Source organism: Acinonyx jubatus, chromosome B3 (assembly GCF_027475565.1).
Source record: "Acinonyx jubatus isolate Ajub_Pintada_27869175 chromosome B3, VMU_Ajub_asm_v1.0, whole genome shotgun sequence".
NCBI lineage: Eukaryota > Metazoa > Chordata > Mammalia > Carnivora > Felidae > Acinonyx > Acinonyx jubatus.
Window position 1 is genome coordinate 142,018,990 of NC_069386.1, and position 21,598 is coordinate 142,040,587.

General features: G+C 46.2%; 1 protein-coding gene across 7 annotated transcripts in view; it reads left to right on the top strand.

Moving 5' to 3' along the window:
• The window catches only part of TRAF3 (TNF receptor associated factor 3), a 118,594-nt gene that overhangs the window by 67,003 nt on the left and 29,993 nt on the right, over window positions 1–21,598 (top strand). For all 7 annotated transcript variants that reach the window (XM_053224966.1, XM_053224965.1, XM_053224970.1 and 4 more), the window contains 2 exons: window positions 17,114–17,375; window positions 19,428–19,479. In XM_053224966.1, coding sequence (XP_053080941.1) covers window positions 17,131–17,375; window positions 19,428–19,479 — 297 coding nt within the window. In that variant the 5' untranslated portion in view covers window positions 17,114–17,130. The remainder of the gene's footprint in view (window positions 1–17,113; window positions 17,376–19,427; window positions 19,480–21,598) is intronic.

The window sequence follows — 21,598 nt, forward strand, 5'->3', positions numbered from 1 at the left end:
TTAATCAGGTTCTTCTCCAGCTGTGAGCCCGTGGCTGGCTGTCTGTCCAGTCCACGTCGCCCCACCCCCTCTGTTTCTGTCTCCTAAGTGGGGCTTTTACATACGTGATTACGATCTGTGCTTTTGTCTGGATGAGAACCTAGTCTCCCCTGGTCTTTACTTTGCCGGTGTGTCAGCCACAGGCCCTCTCCCTGCTGTAGAGCATCTGGTATCAGGTGTCATGAAAAAAGTGCCTGCTGAAATGTTCGCATAAATATGGATTATTGGAAGGCTTTTTTTTTTAATCAACAGGGCACACCTGTCTATTTCTGGTTTTCTCTCTTCTCTCTGTATTGGCATTGCTTAGATGATACTCTTAATATCCCTGCTGGGCTTGATGCTGAGCTCATTTGCCTCCATCTATGTTGTGTTTAGTACTTTCTTGCTGGCAGGGGCCATTTTCTTTGTTTATCTGATGCTTCCCTTTTTTGGTTTTCCCCGGGCTTTCCAGTTCTTGGAACACCCTTTTGTCAGCAGATGTGCTTTGGTTTCCAGTTTCCGATCTCCAAGTAAGATGTAGCTCAACTGAAATCACAAGTAGGGAGCATAAGTCATTAGAGTATGGAGGCATAGAGGAAAGGCAGAGGGATCCAGTCGAGCTCTGGCTGCATTTCGAAGTGTGGCTATGCCTCAGCTGTGAGAGAGGGGCTTCCTGAGTAGCTGGCCAGAAACTAAAACTTTATGAAGTGATTTTCTCAAATAGAGGTTCTTGCATTTAGGTAACAGTTTGGCCCCCGAATAGGATACGTTCATGCCTACACACGTAGCAGACCGTAAATAATGTGATAGTAGAGCAGTGGTTCTGCTCAGAGGACCCTGCGGAGTGGGAACTCTAGAACCAAGAATGCCAGGCGCTGTGGCAGGCCCTGGTCCCTGGCCCAGCCCGGGCTGCCACCCCCGAGGTTGCTGCCTCCCGGTGGTTTCTGTCTAGGCCCCTCTGCAGCTCCCCAGAGCGCACAGACCCCCTCTGGCGCCATCTCTTGTCACCTAACTCCCTTCCTGATGGTTTCCATTGCACTCTCTTTGCTTTGTGTATATCTATTACTGTTCAGCACATACTCTTTATGTGCGTGGAAGCAAACATCCTCTTCCCACACTTGAGGCTAGAAAGATGAGGTGTTGGCAGTGGTCCCAAGGTTTGCCTCACTTGCTTGGTGCGGAGCACTGACCAGAGGCACGTGTGTCCACTCTGGGTGTTGTAACCTCCGAGCTGCTTCCCCACATTGGACTGTTGAATGTCAGTCCACAAGTGCCCAAGAGTTGTCTCCTCCACCACCTCTGGGTTTGTGTGTGTGTGTGTGTGTGTGTGTGTGTGTGTGTGTGTTTAATTAGAGAGCAAGTGCATACACAGAGGGGAGGGGCAGAGAGAGAGGGAGAGAGGGAGAGTCCCAAGTGGGCTCCACACTCAGCGAGGAGTGGGATCACGCTGGGATCCCGTGGGATCCTGGGATCACGACCTGAGCCAAAATCAAGAGTTGGACACTCAACCGACTGAGCCACCCCGGCACCCCACCTCAAGCACCTCTTTAATGTATTTGACTTGAGTGTACATTGTTTTTGTCGGAGGTTTCCACACTTACACATTTTGGAAGGTTCCAAAGATGTGACTGGACTAACGTTACCACTTCTGGTGCTCTGCCTACATGTGAAGCACATGGTGGGATTCTTGGCCCATCTATAGCTTGGTGCGGATGCCCAGGTGTAGCTGCAGGTCAGAAATTGCCATCATGGGTAGAAAAAGTTAGCATTTTAACTTCAAATGTCTGTAGGAACTTTCTTTTACAATGGTTTTTAGTTTGAGGGCCTTTCAACATGGTGTGAGCCTTTGTAGCCATACTTGTAGTAGATACTGTTCCGGTCTGGGATCAGAAATGGCCGACTCCAGGGGAGGCCCATTTACCACGCATGCTGGCACTTGGTATGGTACGCGTCCACGTTGGCAGTTGTCCTCTGGCCACTTACTTCTTATTTCACTGTATTTATTTGAAATATTATTCACTCAAGTTAGTTTTTCAGTGCCTTCTATAGCCTTACTCTTCTTAACTTTTAATTTTTTTATTAAGATACATATAATGATATGAAATTCTTTGGATCTATATATGGACAGAATTGTATTATGTCAGGTTCAAATGTGTTAGCCATTTTTTAATGATGCTACTGCTATTGTTTTTCTGTTGCAGTTGTTGAGAGTGCTTATTATATTCTAGTACATTACACTTTTTAATCAAAAAATTCAGCATTTAAACCATTTAAAGTACAGTTCAGTGGTTTTTAATATATTCACAATGTTATAAACTATTACCACTATCTAATTCCAGAATATTTTCATTCATCCCCAAAAGAAACTCCTAGTGTAACCACTAAGAAGTTTCTGTCCAGGAGCACCTGGGTGGCTCAGTCAGTTAAGCATCCAACTTCGGCTCAGGTCATGATCTCACGGCTTATGAGTTCGAGCCCCGTGTTGGGCTCTGTGCTGACAGCTCAGAGCCTGGAACCTGCTTCGGATTCTATGTCTCCCTCTCTCTCTGCCCCTCCCCCACTCGTGCTCTGTTTCTCTCTCTCTCTCTCCCTCTCTCTCTTTCTCTCTCTCTCAGAAATAAACATTAAGAAAAATACCTTAAAAAAAAAAAAAAAAAGAAGCTACTGTCCATTATTCTCCCTTTGCCCCAGCCCCTGGTAATCACTAATTTCCTTTGCCTATTCTGGACATTTCATATAAATGGAATCATAAGGTATGTGGCCTTTTGTTTCTGATTTCTGTTATATAGCACAGTGTTTTCAGGATTCACTCATATTGTAGCATGTATCCGTATATCACTCCTTTTTATGATGAAATAATAGTACATATATGGATATACCACATTTTGTTTAGCTGATCTCTTGCTGGGCACCTTGGGCTATTAATACTTTTTGTCTATTATGAATTTTGCTCCTTTGAGCATATGTTTACAAGTCTTTGTGTAAACATCTGTTTTCAGTTCTCTTGGTTATATACATCGGAGAATATCTGGGTCATATGGGAACTGTTAACTTTATGAGCAACTGACTGTTTGGTACAGTGACAGTGCCATATTACGTTCCTTCCAGCAGCGTATGAGGGTTCCAGTTTCCTCATATCCTCACCAACACTTGGAATTTTCCATTATCTTTTATTATAGCCATCCTAGTGGCTGTGTCTCATGATGGTTAGTCTTTTTTGAACATTAAGTTAAAAAAATTTTTTTTAATGCTTATTTATTATTTTTGAGAGAGAGAAAGAGACAGAGGGTGAGCAGGGGAGCAGCAGAGAGAGAGAGGGAGACACAGAATCCGAAGCAGGCCTCAGGCTCCGAGCTGTCAGCACAGAGCCCGACGCGGGGCTTGAACCCATGAACTGGGAGATCATGACCTGAGCCGAAATCAAGAATTGGACGCTCGGCCCACTGAACGACCCAGGCACCCCAAAGTTAGGCATTTTAAAGTGAGCAATTCAGTGCTGCTTAGTACATCCACAGTGTTGTGTGTCCACAACCTGTACATGGTTCCAAGCATTTTCATTCCCTAAAAGGAAACCCCATACCCATTAAGCAGGTAGAGTCCTCATTACTCTTCCCCAACCCCTGCCAATGACCAGTCTGCTCTGTGTCTGCGTGGACTCATCTATTCTATATATTCCCTATAAATGGTATCATATACTATGTGCTCTTTTGTTTTGACATTCTCACTGAGCGTAATGTTTTCCAGATTCATCCATGTTTTAGCCTGTACCATTGCTTCATTTCTTTTTATGGCTAAACAGTACTCCATTGTGTGAAGATACCACATGTTTATCCATTCGTCTGTTGATGGACATCTTGGTTGTTTCCACCTTTTGGACATCGGGAATAGTGCTACTGCGTGCGTGCGTGTATATATGTCTGAGTACCTGTTTTCAGTTCTTTTGGGTATATATGTAAGAGTGGAATTATTGGGTCCTATGGCAATTCGATGTTTAACTGCTCCAGGAACCACCAGATTGTTTTCCACAGCAGCTAAACCATTTTATGTTTCCACCAAAGTGTATAAATGTTTGAATTTCTCCACATCCTCACCAATGCTTGTTATTTTTCCTTTTTAAAAGAATTATAGCCATCTTGGTTGGTATGAAGTGGTAATTCATGGTGGTTTTGGTTTGTGTTTTCCTAATGACTAAAGATGTTGAGCATCTTTTTGTATACTTGTTGGCCATTTCTATATCTTCCTTGGAGAAATGTTTCTTCATATGCTTTGCACATTCTTAAATTGGGTTGTTTCTCTTTTTGTTGTTGACTTGTAAGGGTTCTGTATATATTTGGGATATTAGACCATTATTAGATATGTAATTGGCAGATGTTTTTCCCATTTTGTTGTCTTTTCACATTCTTGGTTAACATCCTTTTATGTAATACAGGTTTTCAAACTTGGTGAAGTCCATTTTATCTACTTTTTCTTTTGTTGCTTATGCTTTTGGTGTCATATCTAAGAAGTCTTTGCCAAATTCGAGATTATGAATATTTGCCCCAATATTTTTTCTAAGAATTTTAGGTGTTAGCTATTACGTTTTAGTTGGTAATCCCATTTGATCCTAGTTTGTGTATATGGAATGATGTGAGGGTCTAATAAGTCCATTCTTCTGCCAGTGTTACCCAGTTGTCCCAGAGACTTTTTTTTTTTTTTTTTTTTAACCACTAACTGGTCTTGCTATCCTTGTCAAAAATCATTTAGCCATAGATGTATGGGTTTGTTTCTGGACTCTGAGTTGTATTCCATTAGTCTATATGTGCGTTTTTATGCCACTATTACACTGTTAGGATTACTGTGGTTTTGTAGTAGGTTTTGAAGTCATAAGTTTGAGAAGTGTGAGTCTCCCAACTTTGTTTTTCTCTTTCAGGATTGTCTTGGTTCTTTGTGGTCCCCTGTAATTGCATATGAATTTGAGAATCAGAGTTTTTCATTTCTGTCAGAGAAAGGCCATTAGAGTTTTGATAAGGATTACATTGCATCTGTAGATCACTTAGGGTAGAGTTCTCCAGAGAAACAGAACCTGTGTGTGTGTGTGTGTGTGTGTGTGTGTGTGTGTGTGTGTGTAGAAAGAGGTATTTGTTACAAGGAATTGGCTCTCACAATTATGGAGGCAGGCAAGTCCCAAGATCTGCAGAGTGAGTTGGCAAGGTGGATACCCAGGAGAACCAGTGGCTTAGTTCCGGCCTGAGTCTGCAGGCCTGAAACCACGAGAGCCAGGAATGTAGTTCCTGTCCAAAGGCCAGCAGGCTCAAAATCCAGGAAGAGCTGTGATATTTTAGTTTAAGTCCAAAAACGGGGAAAAAGGCCCATGTCTCCTTTTGAAGGCAGTCAGGTAGAAAGACTCCTTACTTGGAGGAGAATCAGGCTTTTTGTTCTGTTCAGTCCTTTGACTGAATGGATGACGCCCCTTCATACTGGGGAGGGCAATCTGCTTTATTCACTGTACCGATTTAAATGTTAATCTCATCCAGCACCCTTACAGAAGCACCTAGAATAATATTTGACCAAATATCTAGGTACCCCATGGTCCAGTCCAGTTAACACATAAAATTAAGCACAGGTAGTATTGCCACTGTAACAATATTAAGTCTGCTAATTCGTGTATATAGACTTGTTTTGCAACTAACAAATGTCTTGCTGTTTAATTGCATCTTTCATTTCTTTCAGCAATTGTTTTGTAGTTTTCAGTGAACAAATCTCTCACCTCCTTGCTTTAATTTATTCCTAGGTATCTTATTCTTTTGGATGCTATTGTAAATGGAACTGCTTTTTAAATTTCCCTTTTGGATTGTTTATTACTATTCTACAGACACACAACTGTTGCTTCTGTGTTAATCCTGTACCCTGCAACTTGGATGAATTCATTTATTAGCTCTAGTTGTTTTTCTTGTGAATTTTTTGGGATTTTCTGTATATAAGATCATGTAATCTGTTAATGGAAATAGTTTTATTTCTTTCTTATTTGGATGCCTTTTACTTCTTTTTCTTGCTCTGTCTAGAACTGCCAGTATGAGGTTGAATAGCAGTGGTGAAAGCATACATCCTTCCGTTCTTCCTGCTCTGAGGGCAAAAGCTTTCAGTTCTTCACCATTAAGTGTGACTTTTTCTTAGGTACCCTTTATCTTGTTGAGGCAGTTCCCTTTTATTCCTGGTTCTCCGGCAAGAGTTTTTAAAATGAAAGGGTGTTAGATTTGTCAGAAGTTTTTTCTACTTCGATTGAGATGATTGTGTTTTTCCTCCCTTGTTTTATTAATATGGTTTATTGCATTTATTGATTTTCTTACATTGAACCACTCTTGCCTTCCTGGGATAAATCCCACTAGGTCTTGGTATATAATACCTTTAATATGCTGTTGGATTCAATTTGCTAGTATTTTGTTGAGAGTCTCCCTCATTTTTTAAGAATAGTTTTGCTAGATACAGAATTCTTAGTTAATTTTTTTTCACACTCCATTGAATATGTCATGCATTTTCTATCCTCCATGACTTCTGATGAGATGCCAGCTGTTACTCACATTGAGGAAATCCTTTTATGTGGAGTAGCTTGTCTCTTGCTGCTTTCAGAATTTTGTTTCTCCACAGTTTGATCATAATGTATATTAGTGTGAGTCTCTTTCAGTTTATCCTTCATGGAATTTGTTGAGGTTCCTGGATGTACAGATTAATATTTTTCATCAAATAGGGGAAGTTTATGTCCACTGTCTCTTCAGATATTCTTTCCATCCCTTTCTCTCCCTCTTCTCCTTTCTGGAACTCCCATAACGTGTATGTTGGTGTGATTGATGATGCCCCACAGGCCTTTAAAGCTCTGTTCACTTTTCTTTTTTGTATTTTCCTTCTGTAACTTAGCCTGGATAAACTCAGTTGACTCATCTTCAGGTTCTCCAGTTCTTTCTCTTGCCTGCTATGTTCTGCCGTTGAGCCCCTGTTGTGAATTTTCGTTTCAGTTGTCGTGCTTTCCAACCCCAGAATTTCTGTTTGGTTCTTTTTAAAAATTTATCTTTATTGATAATTCTCTATTTTGTGAGCTATTGTTCTGATGGTTTCTTTGAGTTCTTGGCACATGGTTTCCTTGATCTCTTTGAACACATGTGCACACTGATTTAAAGTCTTTGTGAGTCTAGTGTGTCTGGGTTTCCTCCTGGACAGCTTCTGTTTCTTGTTTTTTCCCTTTATGGGCCATACTTCCTTGTTTCTTTGCATGCTTTGTAATCTTTCGCTGAAAATTGGAAATTTTTCGTATTATAATGTGGCAGATCTGGAAATGAGATTCTTCCCTTTCCCCAGGATTTGTTGTTGTTGCTTGTGCAATGACTTTTTGAGCTAAGTCTGTAAAGTGTATATTCTTTATCGTGTGTGGTCGTTGAAGTCCCTGTTCCATTAGTGTAGGAGTCAACTAGTGATTGGCCAGAGGTTTCCGTAAGTGCCTGGAACAAAAATTATCTCCCAGTCTTTTCAGATGGGGTCTTTGTGAGTTTTGTTGGGGTGTGCTTTCAACATTTCAGCTGGGCAGTTGACAACTCTTACTTACCATTCACTTCCTCTGTGCAGAACTTGAAGGTCAGCCAGAGGCTTAATGCCTTCTCAGGCCTTCTTGAGCGTGCACGCAGCCCCCAGCATTTGTGTGACCTTCTAGATTCCCAGAAACACATTGGAGCTTATTAGGGCCCTTTTCCCATAACTTTTGTTTTCAACATTTTGGTTAATCTCTTGTTTGCCTTGATTGTTATTGATTGCCCCAGGCAGTGGTTGTTAATGAATTTGCCTCTAAACATTTTCAGTAATCACCACCCCCTCCCCCTACAGTAACCACCTTAGCATTGGAAGAGTTCTGTTTATTGAGGTAAAGTCAAATGCTTTGAGCTGGTCTGCTAGGTAAGTTACACCACCAAAATTCTTTGCATATAAGGTCTGTTCTTCTTCCACTATCCCCCCACCTCCTGCCAGATATCTGACCAGCAATTGCAGGCTGTTAGAATCCAGGCCACTGTCCTGGCACATGGATTCAGGAGAGGAAAAAAAATGCCACTGAGCTCACTGTTCTTACCAAGATTCAGCTGGTTTCTCATGCTTAAGTGTTCCTCTGATTGTTACAAGCTTTTGGTTAGTTTCTAACTAACAGTTAGAACAGTTGTCCTTGACGGATTTTGCCAGTTTTTTTCTTTTATTGAAGGATGGATTTTTGGAGTTTCTTACTCAGCTGTTTTCACTGACATTGCTCACTGTTTTGTTTTTAACATTGTGACCAACTTTGAGTTTGCCAAATTTATGTACACCACACCTGATTCAGAAAGGATTTAAGATGCCTTATGGAGGTAATAAGCAAGATAAAAGATAAATTATTATGTTTTTTAATTTTGCTAATGTTTATTCTTGAGGAGAGAGAGACAGAGTGAGATCAGGGGAGGGGCAGAGAGAGAGGGGGACACAGAATCTGAAGCAGGCTCCAGGCTCCATGCTGTCAGCACAGAGCCCTACGTGGGGCTTGAACTCACGAACCATGAGATCATGACCTGAGCTGAAGTTGGATGCTCATCCGAGCCACCCAGGCGCCCCAAAGATAAATTGTTTTTAATATTTGTTTTGTGCCTGTTGGTTAGAGGGCATTCTGGTAAAAATGGTACCCTCCCATGTTGCTATTGGCAACTTTTGTTTCCGTTGGTGATCAGGTAGTGTCTAACCCCCCCCCCCCCCCCCCCCCGCCACCGGTACATAGCTTGAAGGGACTGAAGCAGATTCACCTCAGTGTTTTCTCCATCTGCATGACTTTGTGTGGGGTCTCAAGGTGATCACATTACTGTCCAATTTTAGGAATGCTCATTATTCTCCCTCCACCTCTGAATTGATTGTGAAAAACTGCCTCCAGTGGTGATTTTCCTAAATCCAAACTCCCTTTTCCTTGGGACATAATAGGTGGGTATTTGTCTTATTTAAAGACTTAAAGGCATAGTCCCTATTGTCCTAGTTGTTTTAGAAAGTGGTCAGGTGATTCTCACACTTTAAATCAGAACTGACTTTTCATAGTGACAGTTGATGGCTAGCAGAGTTTGGGATCATGAGTAAACCTGAGACTGTTCATCCGTCCACCAGTCCTGGCACCTGTTGAGGTGTCGTGCTCCTGCTTTCTTTGGGCCAGCTAAGGCCCCCATTGGCCATCTCATTGATACAGAAGGTCATGGGCCTCCCCACTGGGCCCTGCTCGGGGTTCGTGTCATTTCTGACTTGAATAAACTCTTGTTTAGGAAAACTTTCCCTTGAGCAGTTGTGAGTGTGTTTGACCTACTGGCTTATTTGCTAGTTTTATTTGAACAGAATATTCTTCTTTTGAAAATGACTTTATAATAGAGTTGAAGCTGCTTTCTCTTTCAGTTTAATATATACTGTAGTGCCTTTTTCATCAGCATCACCTATGAGATAATCTGAATATTTTTAAAAGGCCAAGATATGGGGAAATTTGAATACATTAAAATTAAGAACTTCTCTTCATTGAAAGATATAAATAACATTAAAGCCATCCACAAACTGGGGAAAGACATGTATATATAACTAACAAAGGATTACTAGTCGGAATATGTGAATAATCCCCACACATCAGTACTAAAAAGGATAGTGGCCCAATTAAAAAATGGCAGAGACAAAATCAAGCATTTCACAGAAGGAAAAACATAAGTGGCCCACGAATGTATGAAAGATGCTAAACCTTTTTAATCATTAGAGTAAGAAAAAAGAGACCATTATACCTGCTAGGTTGGCAGAACCTAAGAGGTCTGATTCCCAGAGTTGGTGAGGATGTGGATTAATAGAAGTGTTTACACTGCTTTGCTTTGGAGAGCAGTCGGGCCCTCACTTGTAAACTGGCCACGAATACAACCTGCAAATCAGCAGTTCCTCTGCGTTCTAGGTGCCCAGTCCAGGAGAGGGATTGGCAGGCTCTTTCTGTGAAGGGCAAGTTGGTAAGTATTCTAGGCTTTGTGGATCTTTAGGTTTCATTTGTTTGTTCAACTCTTTAAAAATGTGAAATGCATTCTTGGCTCAAGGAAGTAGGCAATAGTAACAGTAACCTAACAAAAACAGCCTACTGGCTAGATTTAACCCACAGGCTATAGTTTGCTAACCTCCGATCCCCTGATCTAGAGCACGTACCCTAGAGAAACTTATGCAGGGTTCCATAACAGATGTGCCAGAATATTCAGAGCACATTTCTCATGATAGCAAAGACTGGCAACTGTGATATAAAAATGGATATGTCAGTTGTAGAATATTATACAGCTTGAAAATGAATGAAGCATAACTCCTGCACAGAGCAGACAAGGGCGAAAACTTACAGTGCTGATGGCAGAAGACTACATATGGTATGGTATCACTCTGTGCAATTAAAAACAGGCGAAAGTATATTGTTTAAGAAGAAGGGTACCTACCTGGGTGGCTCAGTCGGTTGAGTGTCTGACTTTGGCTCAGGTCACGATCTCACACTTAGTGAGTTTGAGCTCTGCACTGACAGCTTGGAACCTGGAGCCTGCAGCCTGCTTCAGATTCTGTCTCTCCCTTTCTCTCTACCCCTCCCCTGCTTGTGCTTGCTCTCTCTCTCCCTCAAAAAGAAATAAATTTTTTTTTTTAAAAAAAGAAGAAGAATATATATGATAGCAAGAGGATTATAGGTAGAAAGTTGAGGCTGACATTTACTTCTGGAGAGAGTCAGAAGGATGGCTGAGGAAGGAGCACATGGGTAAGTGGTGACTGTTAAGTAGGCGGTGGATTCGGGAGATCTGTTTTGTTGTTGTTGTTGTTGTTGTTGTTGTTGTTGTTGTTGTATTCTTGCCTTGCATGTGTATCGCACACAGTCTTCTTAAAAAACTTTTTTAAGTAGGCTCTATGCCCAACATAGGGCTCGAACTCACAACCCTGAGATTAAGAGTTGCATGCTCTACCCACTGAGCCAGCTAAGCACCCCCACATATAATCTTTTTTTTTTTTTTATGTGTCAAATATCATCTAATACATTTATTTGAAAGGCAGGAAGGATACCAGCCAGGGAGGTCTTAGAACCCACCCACCACCCACTACCCTCCCTTCAGCAGTACTTTGTGTGCCAGAGCTGTGCCAAGTTGCTCACCTGGGAGAGAGGGAGGTGGATGTCTAAGCAGCTCTGGGGTGGTAACTGCCAGTGCAGCCCTGAAGAGCCAGAAAGAGAATGCCCGGGAGGAGGCCTTCCTTGTCCAGTAGCAGTAGTGAGGTCGCTGGCACTGAGTGCCCCGTTGAAAGGCCTGGCACTTGTGTCAGAAATCAGTTGCCCCCAAACATGAGGGTTTGTTTCTGAACTTTCAGCACTCTCTCATTGACATGTATGTCTAGTGCCGATTCCGTAGTGTCCTGAATAATTTGTAGTACGTTTTGAAACATGGAAGCGTGCATCTTCGAGCTCTGTTCTTTGTCGAAATTGTTTTGTCTATTCTGGCTCCCTTGAATTTCCACCTGATTTTCAGGTTCAGCTTATTCATTTCTTCTAAAAGAGCCAGCTAGGATTTTAATAGAGGTTGGGACGCATTTGATCAGTTTGAGTAGTGTCACTGTCTCAGCAGTGTGGAGACTTCCAGCCCATGAACATGGGATGCCTTCCCATTTATTCAGATCTTTGCTGTCTTTCAAAAGTGTTTTGTAATTTTCAGTATAGGTATCTTGCCCTCCTTCAGTTGACATTTGAATATTTTATTCTTTTTGATGCTATTATGAATGGACTGTTTTCTTAACTTCATTTTTGGATTGTTCACTGCAGTGCATAGGAATATGAGGGGCACCTGGGTGGCTCAGTCGGTTAAGCATCTGTCTCTTGATTTCAGCTCAGGATGTCATCTCATGGTTTGTGAGTTTGAGTTACACGTCAGGCTACATGCTGATAGTGCGAGCCTGCTTGGGATTCTCTCCCTCTTCCTCTCTGTCTCCCCCACCCATGTACGCTCACTCGCTCTCTCTCTCTCAAAATAGATAAACTTTAAAAATAAAAAAATAAAATGGACTCTTATATATTGATCTTTTATTCTGCAGCTTTGCTAAATAAGTTTATTAGTTTAACTCATTTTTAGTTGATTCCCTAAGTGAGTTGTATATATAAGGTTATGTCCTCTGAAAACAGAAATAGTTTTTCTTCTTCCTTTCCAATCTGGATGCCTTTTCTTTCTTTCTTTTCCTTTTCTTTCCTTTTCTTTTCTCTGCTTTTCCTTTCCCTTCCCTTCCCTTCCCTTCCCTTCCCGCCCCTCCCCTCCCCTCCCCTCCCCTCCCCTCCCCAAGGGGCTTTTTAAACCAGGCTTGGGGGCTATCTAAGTTAGATGAGGAAAACAGCCCAATCCTTGTCAGACCCCCTGACCACTGTTGACGGGAGGACGTGTCTTCTCTGTATGCAGACAGATGTGACATACAGTATTACACTGACTCCTGATAGTCCTATGACAGTTAGGGGTAGTATCTGCTTTTCAGGTGAAGAGAAGAAGTGGGGCCCTGAGGATAAATGCTGTGCCCAAGGATCCACTGCAGCGAAGGACACCGGCCAGCCTTACCACCCAGGCCACTCAGTGCCAGATGTCCTGCCTGTCTGGCTCCTCCCCAGAGCCCCTAACACCAGGTTCCTCTCCATGACCACCTGCCTGTGCTGTGTCTCCTGCTGCTCCTTCTTGTTCTCTTCTGTTGGAATTGAAGTGATGCCACCAGTCCAATTCATGAAGCCCAGATCTCCCCAAAACCGAGGTGATATCTTTCTCTTTTGAAGACCTGCAGCCCTTTGTAACTCCTGGGTGGTGTTTCTTCATGTCCGCTGTTTGTTGATCCTGGAGTGCCCACATCCTTGTGACTCCCTGAAAACTCTCTAAGGGCAGGGACGATCTCATCCCTGTGTCCCTGACGTGTGAGGAACAGAGCTGTTGTGGGTATGTTGTGTTTATGAAATAAAATGTGGTTAGTTTGGCCAGCCTTTGCAGAGTCGCTCCTGGAGAAGGGTGTTCCTACCACGTAGAAGGGCAGTGGGTGTGCCCCCCGGCATTCGCAGGCTGGGAGCCCTGGAGTTTGTACAACCGTGTGGCCAGCAGCCCTCTCCAGAAAACACTGCTGAGGCCAGAGTAAAGTGGGAAGCGTCAGCATTTGAGTGAAATGGGCTGTGGTTCTCTGAAATGATATCTGTTTACTAGTTTAGTGAACATTGGAGGGAATCCGTAATGTGCAACCTTTTACAAGTGTTTGGCGTGATTACGGTCCTGTGAGATACACATCACCTCTGACCCGGCAGTTCTGTCGCTGTAAGCTTTCCTAAACGTGCGAAGATAGGTGTTCAAGAATGTTCACTGCAGATTGCTCACAATCGCAAAGCACCAGCACCAGCCTAACTGTCCATTAGTAGAAGTGGTTGTATAAACTATGGTGAAGCGTCCAGTGGACTGCTGTGCGCAGCCCTTCAGGGTAGTGACGTAGATCTGTATACGCTGATGGGGAAAAACGGTCAGAACGTGGCGCTGCTTTCAAAAGGAAGCTGTCGATCAACTTGCATGTGCAACACAGTTTGTGTGGAGGGAAAAAGAAAGGCAAGTTTTCTTTATGTGCATTTGCCGTTCCCGGATGTCTATACGCCCTCCCAGAACCCCAGAAGGGAGTGTCTGCCTCTGGGTCGTCGAGGTCAGGGGGTCTGGTACTTGCTTTTCACACTTCACTCCCCCGTATTGGTTGCTTGCTGTCTTCTCTGACAGCATGTACTGTTACGGTATAAATGAAAATCTCACAGTGCTCCCTCGTACGTCTGGTTCAGGGGCGCCTGAACCAGGGGGCCCAGTCAGTCGAGCATCTGACCCTTGGTTTTGGCTCAGGCCATGATCTCACGGTTCATGAGTTTGAGCCCCGCATCGGGCTCTGTGCTGACAGCACAGAGCCTGCTTGGGATTCTTTCTGTCTCTCTCTCTCCCTCCCCACCCCTCCCCTGCTCGCTCACTCTCTCTCTCTCTCTTTCTCTCAAATAAACATTAAAACATTTAAAAAAAAGAATAAAGTGTCTGGTTCAGTGGGTTGTTGTGTATTCACAGAGCCGTGCACCCATCCCCACCGTCCGGTTCCTGAACACCTCCGTTACCCCAGCAGAAAACCCCGTGCCCATCAGTACATGCTCCCCCTCCCTCAGCGCTGGCAGTCATGAATCTGTTTTCTGTCTCAGTGGATTTGCCTATTATGGACATTACACGTTTAGACCATTGTCTTATGCTTCTTTTTCTTCCCTTATGAATACAAGGCACAGGAGGTCTCTGGCTCCTGCAGTGTAAGCACTGCGGGGCATCTTTCCCTCCTTCCCAAAGGCTCATTCTCCAGCTCGCAACCTAGATCAGGAATGGGGCATGCATGGGACGAGATGCAGGGATGCTGGGTAGGATTGTCAGAGGCCCACAGTGGCCCATTGCAGACAGAGATGCCCATGCCGACACCCTGCGTTACAGGTGAGTCCCGACAGGCCTGCTGGCTGTGGGCTGGCCTCTGCCCTTCGGGACAGGGCTGCTGTGATGTTTTCTTTGATGTGCCTGGGATACGTTCTGCATATCTGTTCACTTCTCTTCGATGGCCTGCAAAAACCAAAGATCCCAAACTGTATACTTGCTTATACAGACTATGACATGTTGTGGGTAAATGGACATCATTTATCGTTAGTTTGATCCAAAGTGAATTGTCTCTCAGGCTCGAAATAGGAAGTTCACCTTTAAAGAATCAAGTATTTCTCATTACAGACTGTTTATTGAACACATAGCTTCCTAAGCACTATTGGCTAAGATACCAAAGTCACAAATTATTTATAAGCCAAGAAGGAGTTTTCAAGGCTAGAATCTCCAAGACCATATCCAAAAGCTGAGGAGTTTTCTTTTCCTGGAAGAGTCGGTTGTCATAGAAACACAGCTTGGTACTAATGGCTCACACCTCACCTTTCCCTCCGTGATTAGCTCAGCAGATGTGTACCGGGTGCCTTCTGCCCATCAGACACTCTTCTAGGTACCTGGCGTTTTCCGTCAACAAACCCCATGTGTCCGGGGAGCTCAGGCTCTGCCGCAGGAGAGACACTGTAAGCGATGAGCATGCAGTGTCGGAAGGTGGGAAGTGCTGTGGAGAAAGTACAGACAGGGCAAGAGGGGTCGGGCGAGTGGGGTTGGCGGAGCTGAGCCCCCTGGAGAAGGTGGGGAGGTGCGGTCCGCGGGAACGGGGGCGGGGGTCAACCTAGAGCATCTGCAGAAGCAAGGGCCTGAGGTGGGGAGTGGGAGAGGTCACCAGCCGTCGCAGGTGGCAGCGGATCGGCTCCTGGACAACCATTGTCTCTGACGGGCAGAGCGAGCCCGAGGCACCTCCCGCTTCGCGTCTTCATGAACAGGATTCTGATCAACAAATTTGTGAGCAAAGGGCTGCTGGCCTTTTGAGGTCATTTTAAAATCTTTGTTGTTGTTGTTTTCATAAATAGATGGATTTCACAGGAGGCTCCCACACTTCACCACAGTGATGTTCTATTTTATTAAAACTAGCCCGAGTGTGGCTAGAACACTAATTCATTTATCTGTCAGATGTTAGGCTGCTGGCATTGCATATGTCTCGGGTTGTGAAACGTTCATTCTTCCAGCCCCACATGAGGCAGAACGAGGCTCCGGGGAGTGGGCTCCCCACCCTCACCCTGCGGCCCGGCGTGAGGGCTCGTTCCAGCAAACCCGGGGTGCACTGGGGGCCCCCACACTGGCTCGTGGTGGCCTGGCACTAAGGAGAGAGGGGAAGGCGATGGGGGACAGACCCCGGGGCCTTGTAAGTAGAAGGAATTTGGCCCTTATTTTTGTAAGTAACAGAAATAAATGGATCGAGCAAGAACACGGTGTCCTTTTGAGAGATCTGGTGAGGTTTTTTTGGGTTTTTAAAAGGTTTATTTATTTTGAGATGGAGAGAGCATGAGCTGGAAGAGAGAGAGAGAGAGAGACAGAGAGACAGAAAGAGACAGAGAGGGAAAGGGAGAATCCCAAGCAGTCTCTGCGCTGACTCAGGGTTTGATCCCATGAACTGTGAGATCATGACCTGAGCCAAAACTCCAGAGTTGGATGCTTAACTGACTGAGCCGCCAGGTGCCCCGACCTGGTGAGTCTTAAGGAAATTGCTCCGCAGGTTGGCCGGACGTGCTGCCATGCGCTTCAGCTGGAGGGTCCACGCACGCAGGGGTCTTGGTGGCTCATATCCAGGAAATGCTTCTTTTGCCTATTGACGGGAACTTGCAGGTGGGAACCCACCACACTTGCCACCTTGTGCGCTAGGAGAGCGTGTCCAGACAGGCACTGGAGACCCGTTCAGTCCCCATGTCCCCTCTGCCAGCTCCGCCCCAGGCACGGAAGGCCTGCATATCCACAGGGGGTGCAACCCTGAAGCTCCGGCGTGTGCAGCGGGGGGCCGTGTTGGCGCAGGGCTGATGAGGTGGGCCTGGCTGGTGGAAAGCAGGTGCCGGTCACGGTGCGCCCGGATCGGAGCTTGTGGGTGCCTCGTGGGGTCTGTGGGGTCTGCTCGGGGGGAAGAGCAGCATGCGGAGGCGGACAGTACCTGCTGCTGCTGGAGGGGCGGCGCTGTTCCCAGCACAGGCTCCACGGCGATGGCAGGCCACGCCTGAGTCACGCCCCGGGGACTGTCCTCGGCAGTGAGGCTAACCAAGAAGTAAAATTGGCTGGGGATGGCCGTTGCTTTGGCCAGGACGTCGGACTGACACCTACACGTTTAAGTTACAGCACAGCAAAGTGCTGCTACCTGTATTTCAGAGAACCTTTAGAGACACAACTGATGTCTTCAGAAGCTTTTTGAATGGTCACGTTAACAGTAACGGTGGGTGGAGTGGGAAGGAGAGAGGCACGCTTGCTCAAGCTCGTTCCCGTCACACATTCGAGTTGGGAGGGTCCCTGTGAGGTCGGTGACCTGGAGAAGCCCCCTCGGCTCTCAGGCACTTCCCCATTTCCAAAGCCACGTTTCTTGCTTCGTGCGCAGGACGACGTGACACGTCTTACTAAGTGCTGTTGCTTTTCCGCAGAATCTCTCCTTCCTGACATGGAGTCAAGTAAAAAGATGGAATCCCCCGGCACCCTGCAGACGAACCCGCCGCTGAAGCTGCACCCTGACCGCGGCGCCGGGACGTCCGTGTTCGTCCCCGAGCAAGGAGGTTACAAAGAAAGGTTTGTGAAGACCGTGGAGGACAAGTACAAGTGCGAGAAGTGCCGCCTGGTGCTGTGTAACCCGAAGCAGACGGAGTGCGGACACCGGTTCTGTGAGACCTGCATGGCGGCCCTGCTGAGGTGGGTCCTGCTGCCCGCGTCGGCCCTCGCCGCGTCTTGGGCTTCTCCGGCCTCTCCCCCGCCCCCTTCTTCACTTCCCTAAACAGTAAACTCTGTAAAGGTTAAAAGCTCTGAAGAAACCCAAATAAAATTCTCAGAGCCCGGCCCGTGATCATCCAGGGAAAGCCAAGAGGACGTCGTGCTTGGGTTTTCCAAGGCTTCTGTGACGCGCGGCCTGGACCACCCAGCCCCGTCCCCCAGACTGCTGTCTCCTCTCCCCACAAGCACCTCTCAGCAGTCACTCCCGCACCTGCCACCTTCCTCATGGCACTCACCACGCTGGCCCTGGTGCCCTGATGCCCCCCCGCCCCCCACCTGTGTTGCTGATTTTTGCTCTAGAAGCTCACGGCTCTGTACAGGAGACACGCCCATCAGCAAAGGCCGAAGGAGCCCTCAAAGTGCAGGTGCTCGGGGTGGGGGGCAGAGACTGAGGACGGGGCCAGCAGGACGGGAACCTAGCTAGGAACCCAGAGTGCCCACACTCACCCAGCAAGTGTAAGCAAAGCACACATGAGCCCTTGGAAGCCCTTGTCAATGTTGGTGCCATTTTAGAATCACTCAGGGAATCTGGGGAGGCGGGCTGGAGTTCTACAGCACAAATAACTTTGTCTGAGAAAGCATTTTGGTTCATCCCCCGGTATTTTCTGGTCATCGTGCCGGGCACTGGGGGTTATGGCAGGATGCTCTCAGACTTGGTCTCCACTGCCAGGGCACAGGGGCCTGGGAAGTCTGCCCACTCCTCTCTTCCTGATTCACCACTGAGGGCAGGGCCCTTGAGAATCACACAGCAGGCAGCCTCCCTCCCTGTCCTCCTCCTCCTGGGCACTTCCGGCTGTGGTCTTATCCACATGCTGTGGACGGTGAACTCTGCTTCCCCTGCTTGTGGGGAAAACGGCTCTTGAGTCCAGCTTAGTGATGGCAGCGTAGACTCAGAGCACCTGATTTCTCTTAACGCAGACACCTGGACTGCAGCTCCGGGCCAGGGGGGAGGGCTGCTGGCTGTGGGGGGCAGGGGCTCCTGGGGCAGAGCATCCAGAGGGCTGTTCCTCTTCTGGTGTCCCTCCTTTTTCTGCTCCTGGCTCTCATCCTGCTCCATGTTTTTGCAGGTATCAAGGGATCCTATCCGGATGCTACTCAGCTCTGGGTCTATGGATATAAAAAGATTCATATGATTAAAGCAATTTAGCACAAGCTTCATATTAGTATAGTCTACATGAATGACCTTTTACTTAAAAACACATTAAGTCTCCCATCAACACTCAGTTTTCCTGCCTGGCTTTCCAGGCTTGTGGAACCTCCCCACTCTGCCCACGGCCCCGGTACATACTTGTCAACCCTGCCCCCTCCTTCCCAAAGCCTCCGCTGACTCCCTGTCTCGGGCAGGGGCCGTGGACATAAAGAGGGTCAGACTTAGTTTTATTTTTAATATCTAGGAGGTGGTTTCCAGACACAAGATGCAGTTAGAATCAAGTCCAAAAATGGGCAGCGGGGGAGCAGTGGCTCGTGTCCTGCGTTTGGGGACACGAATGATGTAGTGGATGAACGGTTTTCATACACAGGGTCAGTTTCAGATTCTCGCACTGTTAACTGCAGAATTGCATTGGCTTTTCAGTGTATCGTGAAGGAAAATAACATATGGAGAAAGTACTGGCCGTTTTCGTAAAGCAAGACCGTTTGTAGGCCTCCCAGTAAGCTGTGGGTGCTCACACGGAAGAGCTCTTCCACGGAGAGCTAGTTTTGGTTTCTGAAATAAAATTTCACTTTTAATTGAAAGGGGCTTTCCAAGTGGGACTGATCTAAGCTGCTCTGCTTAAAAACTTCCTGATGAAAAATCACCGTCAAAAAAATTGAGCCCTTTTCTTCTGTGGCTTGATACTTGAAGCCAGTAGAGCATGGCATCCCGGAGCTCTGGCCGCCGGTCTGAACTCCGCACAGCATGCTTGGCCGTAATGCTGCACGTGAGAACAGGACTCGCGCTCTGTCTAATGTCTTTGCTGTGTGTTCTCCCCTCAGCTCCTCCAGCCCAAAATGTACCGCGTGTCAAGAAGGCATCATCAAAGATAAGGTATCCTTGGGGGCTTAAGAAATTCTCGTGTCAACTGCTCACGTGGTACTGTGCGTATAGTTTGCATCCAGGGCTCCGGGCACGCTGACCGTATCTCGGGGTGTCAGGGCGGTGCTGCAGGAGCCAGGCAGGAACTGTGTCGCATGGGCACTGGACACACACAGCGGCTGCTCAGCCGGGTGACCTCGGCCAGGTGCTTCACCCTCTGAACCTGTCTCCTCACCTGTGACAGTAGTGGCACCACCTCCTGAGACTCCGGGAGGTATAAGTGAAACACAGAGATACACCTCTCGGGCCTTTGCCCCAGACAGCTGGGGTTCGGCTCCTAGAGCGCAGGTCTCGGGGCTCCGCGGGACTTGCTGTCTGCCTGCCCCCTGCGCGTTATCTCCAAGTCCTTAGACGGATGCAGGATTTCAGCCCTGCCCTCCCCACGTGATTAGGTGTGCCAGCAAAAGCTCTCGACCTCAGTGCACGCTCTCAGAGGACTGAGCAGGGGCCTCCCACCAGCTTCCCTCCTGGGGCTCGGATCCCCACCACAGCGCCTCTGGTCATCTACGCATTGTCAGACCCTGATAGGCACACTTTTGGTTTGAAACGACTCATTCTTAAAGTACTTAAAATATCAGTAAAAATGTGTGGTACTGATATTTTGATTGATGAACCTACCAATTTTTTAAATGTCGGTCATTAAATTGCACAGTAAAATTCTTGCTCTGGGGTTTTCCTGCCCAGAGCACTTTACGTATTGGGTTTGTCGTCAGGGCGGCCCAGGTGAGTGCAGTGACGTGGGGGTTCAGAGCTAGGGCCCCCAGCATAAGTCCCTGGACAGTTGAGAGACAGAACGGGCAAAATGTGCACGTACCTTGTGTTCCTCAGCGATTACTGGCTGCTCCAGATTGCAGTCAGCAAAAGGGAGGGGGCTGTTAGGAAAACACGTCCCTCAACTCTACCCCTTATCCTTGCAGGGTCACTAACTTGTGAACATGGATTGGACCTGGGTGATTGAGAGAAGAGGTTCAAACAGCAGACTTGTCTGTTTCATTGTTCAGAGTTACTAGCCCTAGTTTTCAGTGGCATTGATCTGGTTTTGTTGGAGCATCTTAAATGATGCCGACTGATGCCTTGGGTCCTCATGGGAGTGTGGGGTCCAGAGCCCGGGATCGGCCTCTGCGGTCACGGTGCGGCCTCAGGCTCCACATTCGTACCCTGGGACAGTGACAGTAAATAAGCTCAGCCCTAAGATTCTGTCCTTTCACTGTTTTGATGTTTCCAACCTATGTTTTTTATCTGTAATGTTGAACTCAAATGACTTAGGGAACTTAATGCCACAAAAAAGAAACTTATTTCTTACTGGCTAAAAATACCTGTTTGGTGACTTTAGTGTGTTTTTTAAAAAGTCATGTTTATAAAGGATTAGATTTGACTCCAAATTACTTTATTTTTAACTCATAGCAGCTGTTGATTCTATTTCTTTGCCTGTGGAGTTGAGAAAGTCATGTTAAGATCCTTGTTTTGTTTACTGTTCTAGAACAGTAACATATAGAGGAGTTTCTTAGAAATGCCTGAAGACTAAGATGGTATAGACTCTGTTACTAGAAGGAGGGAGGATGCTTATTCTCTAAAGGAAAAGTAAAATTGAAGGAAGGTTTCATTTTCAAAGGGAAACATTTTCGGGGCACCTGGGTGGCTCAGTCAGTTAAGCACCCAACTTCAGCTCAGGTCATGATCTCATGGTTGGTGAGTTCAGGCCCCACATGGGGCTCTGTGCTGACAGCTCAGAACCTGGAGCCTCTTCGGATTCTGTGTCTCCCTGTGCCTGTGCTCCTCCCCTGCTCATGCTATGGTTGTCTCTCTCTCCCTCCCTCCCTCCCTCCTTCTCTCTCTCTCTCTGTCTCTCTCTCTCAAAAATAAATAAATATTAAAAAATTTTTAAAAGGGGGAAACATTTTCATTACTGGATTAACTTCCATCTTTGCAGTATTTATTTAAAAGAGTTTGTTTCAGTGGCTGGCTAATGCTGCCCCCTTTTTGGTGAAAAATGAGTTATGAGCGACACAGCCTTAGGAGAAAGAACCAAAACAAATGTTTTCTAAACCATCTGCAGAGTGTGATCTTTTAC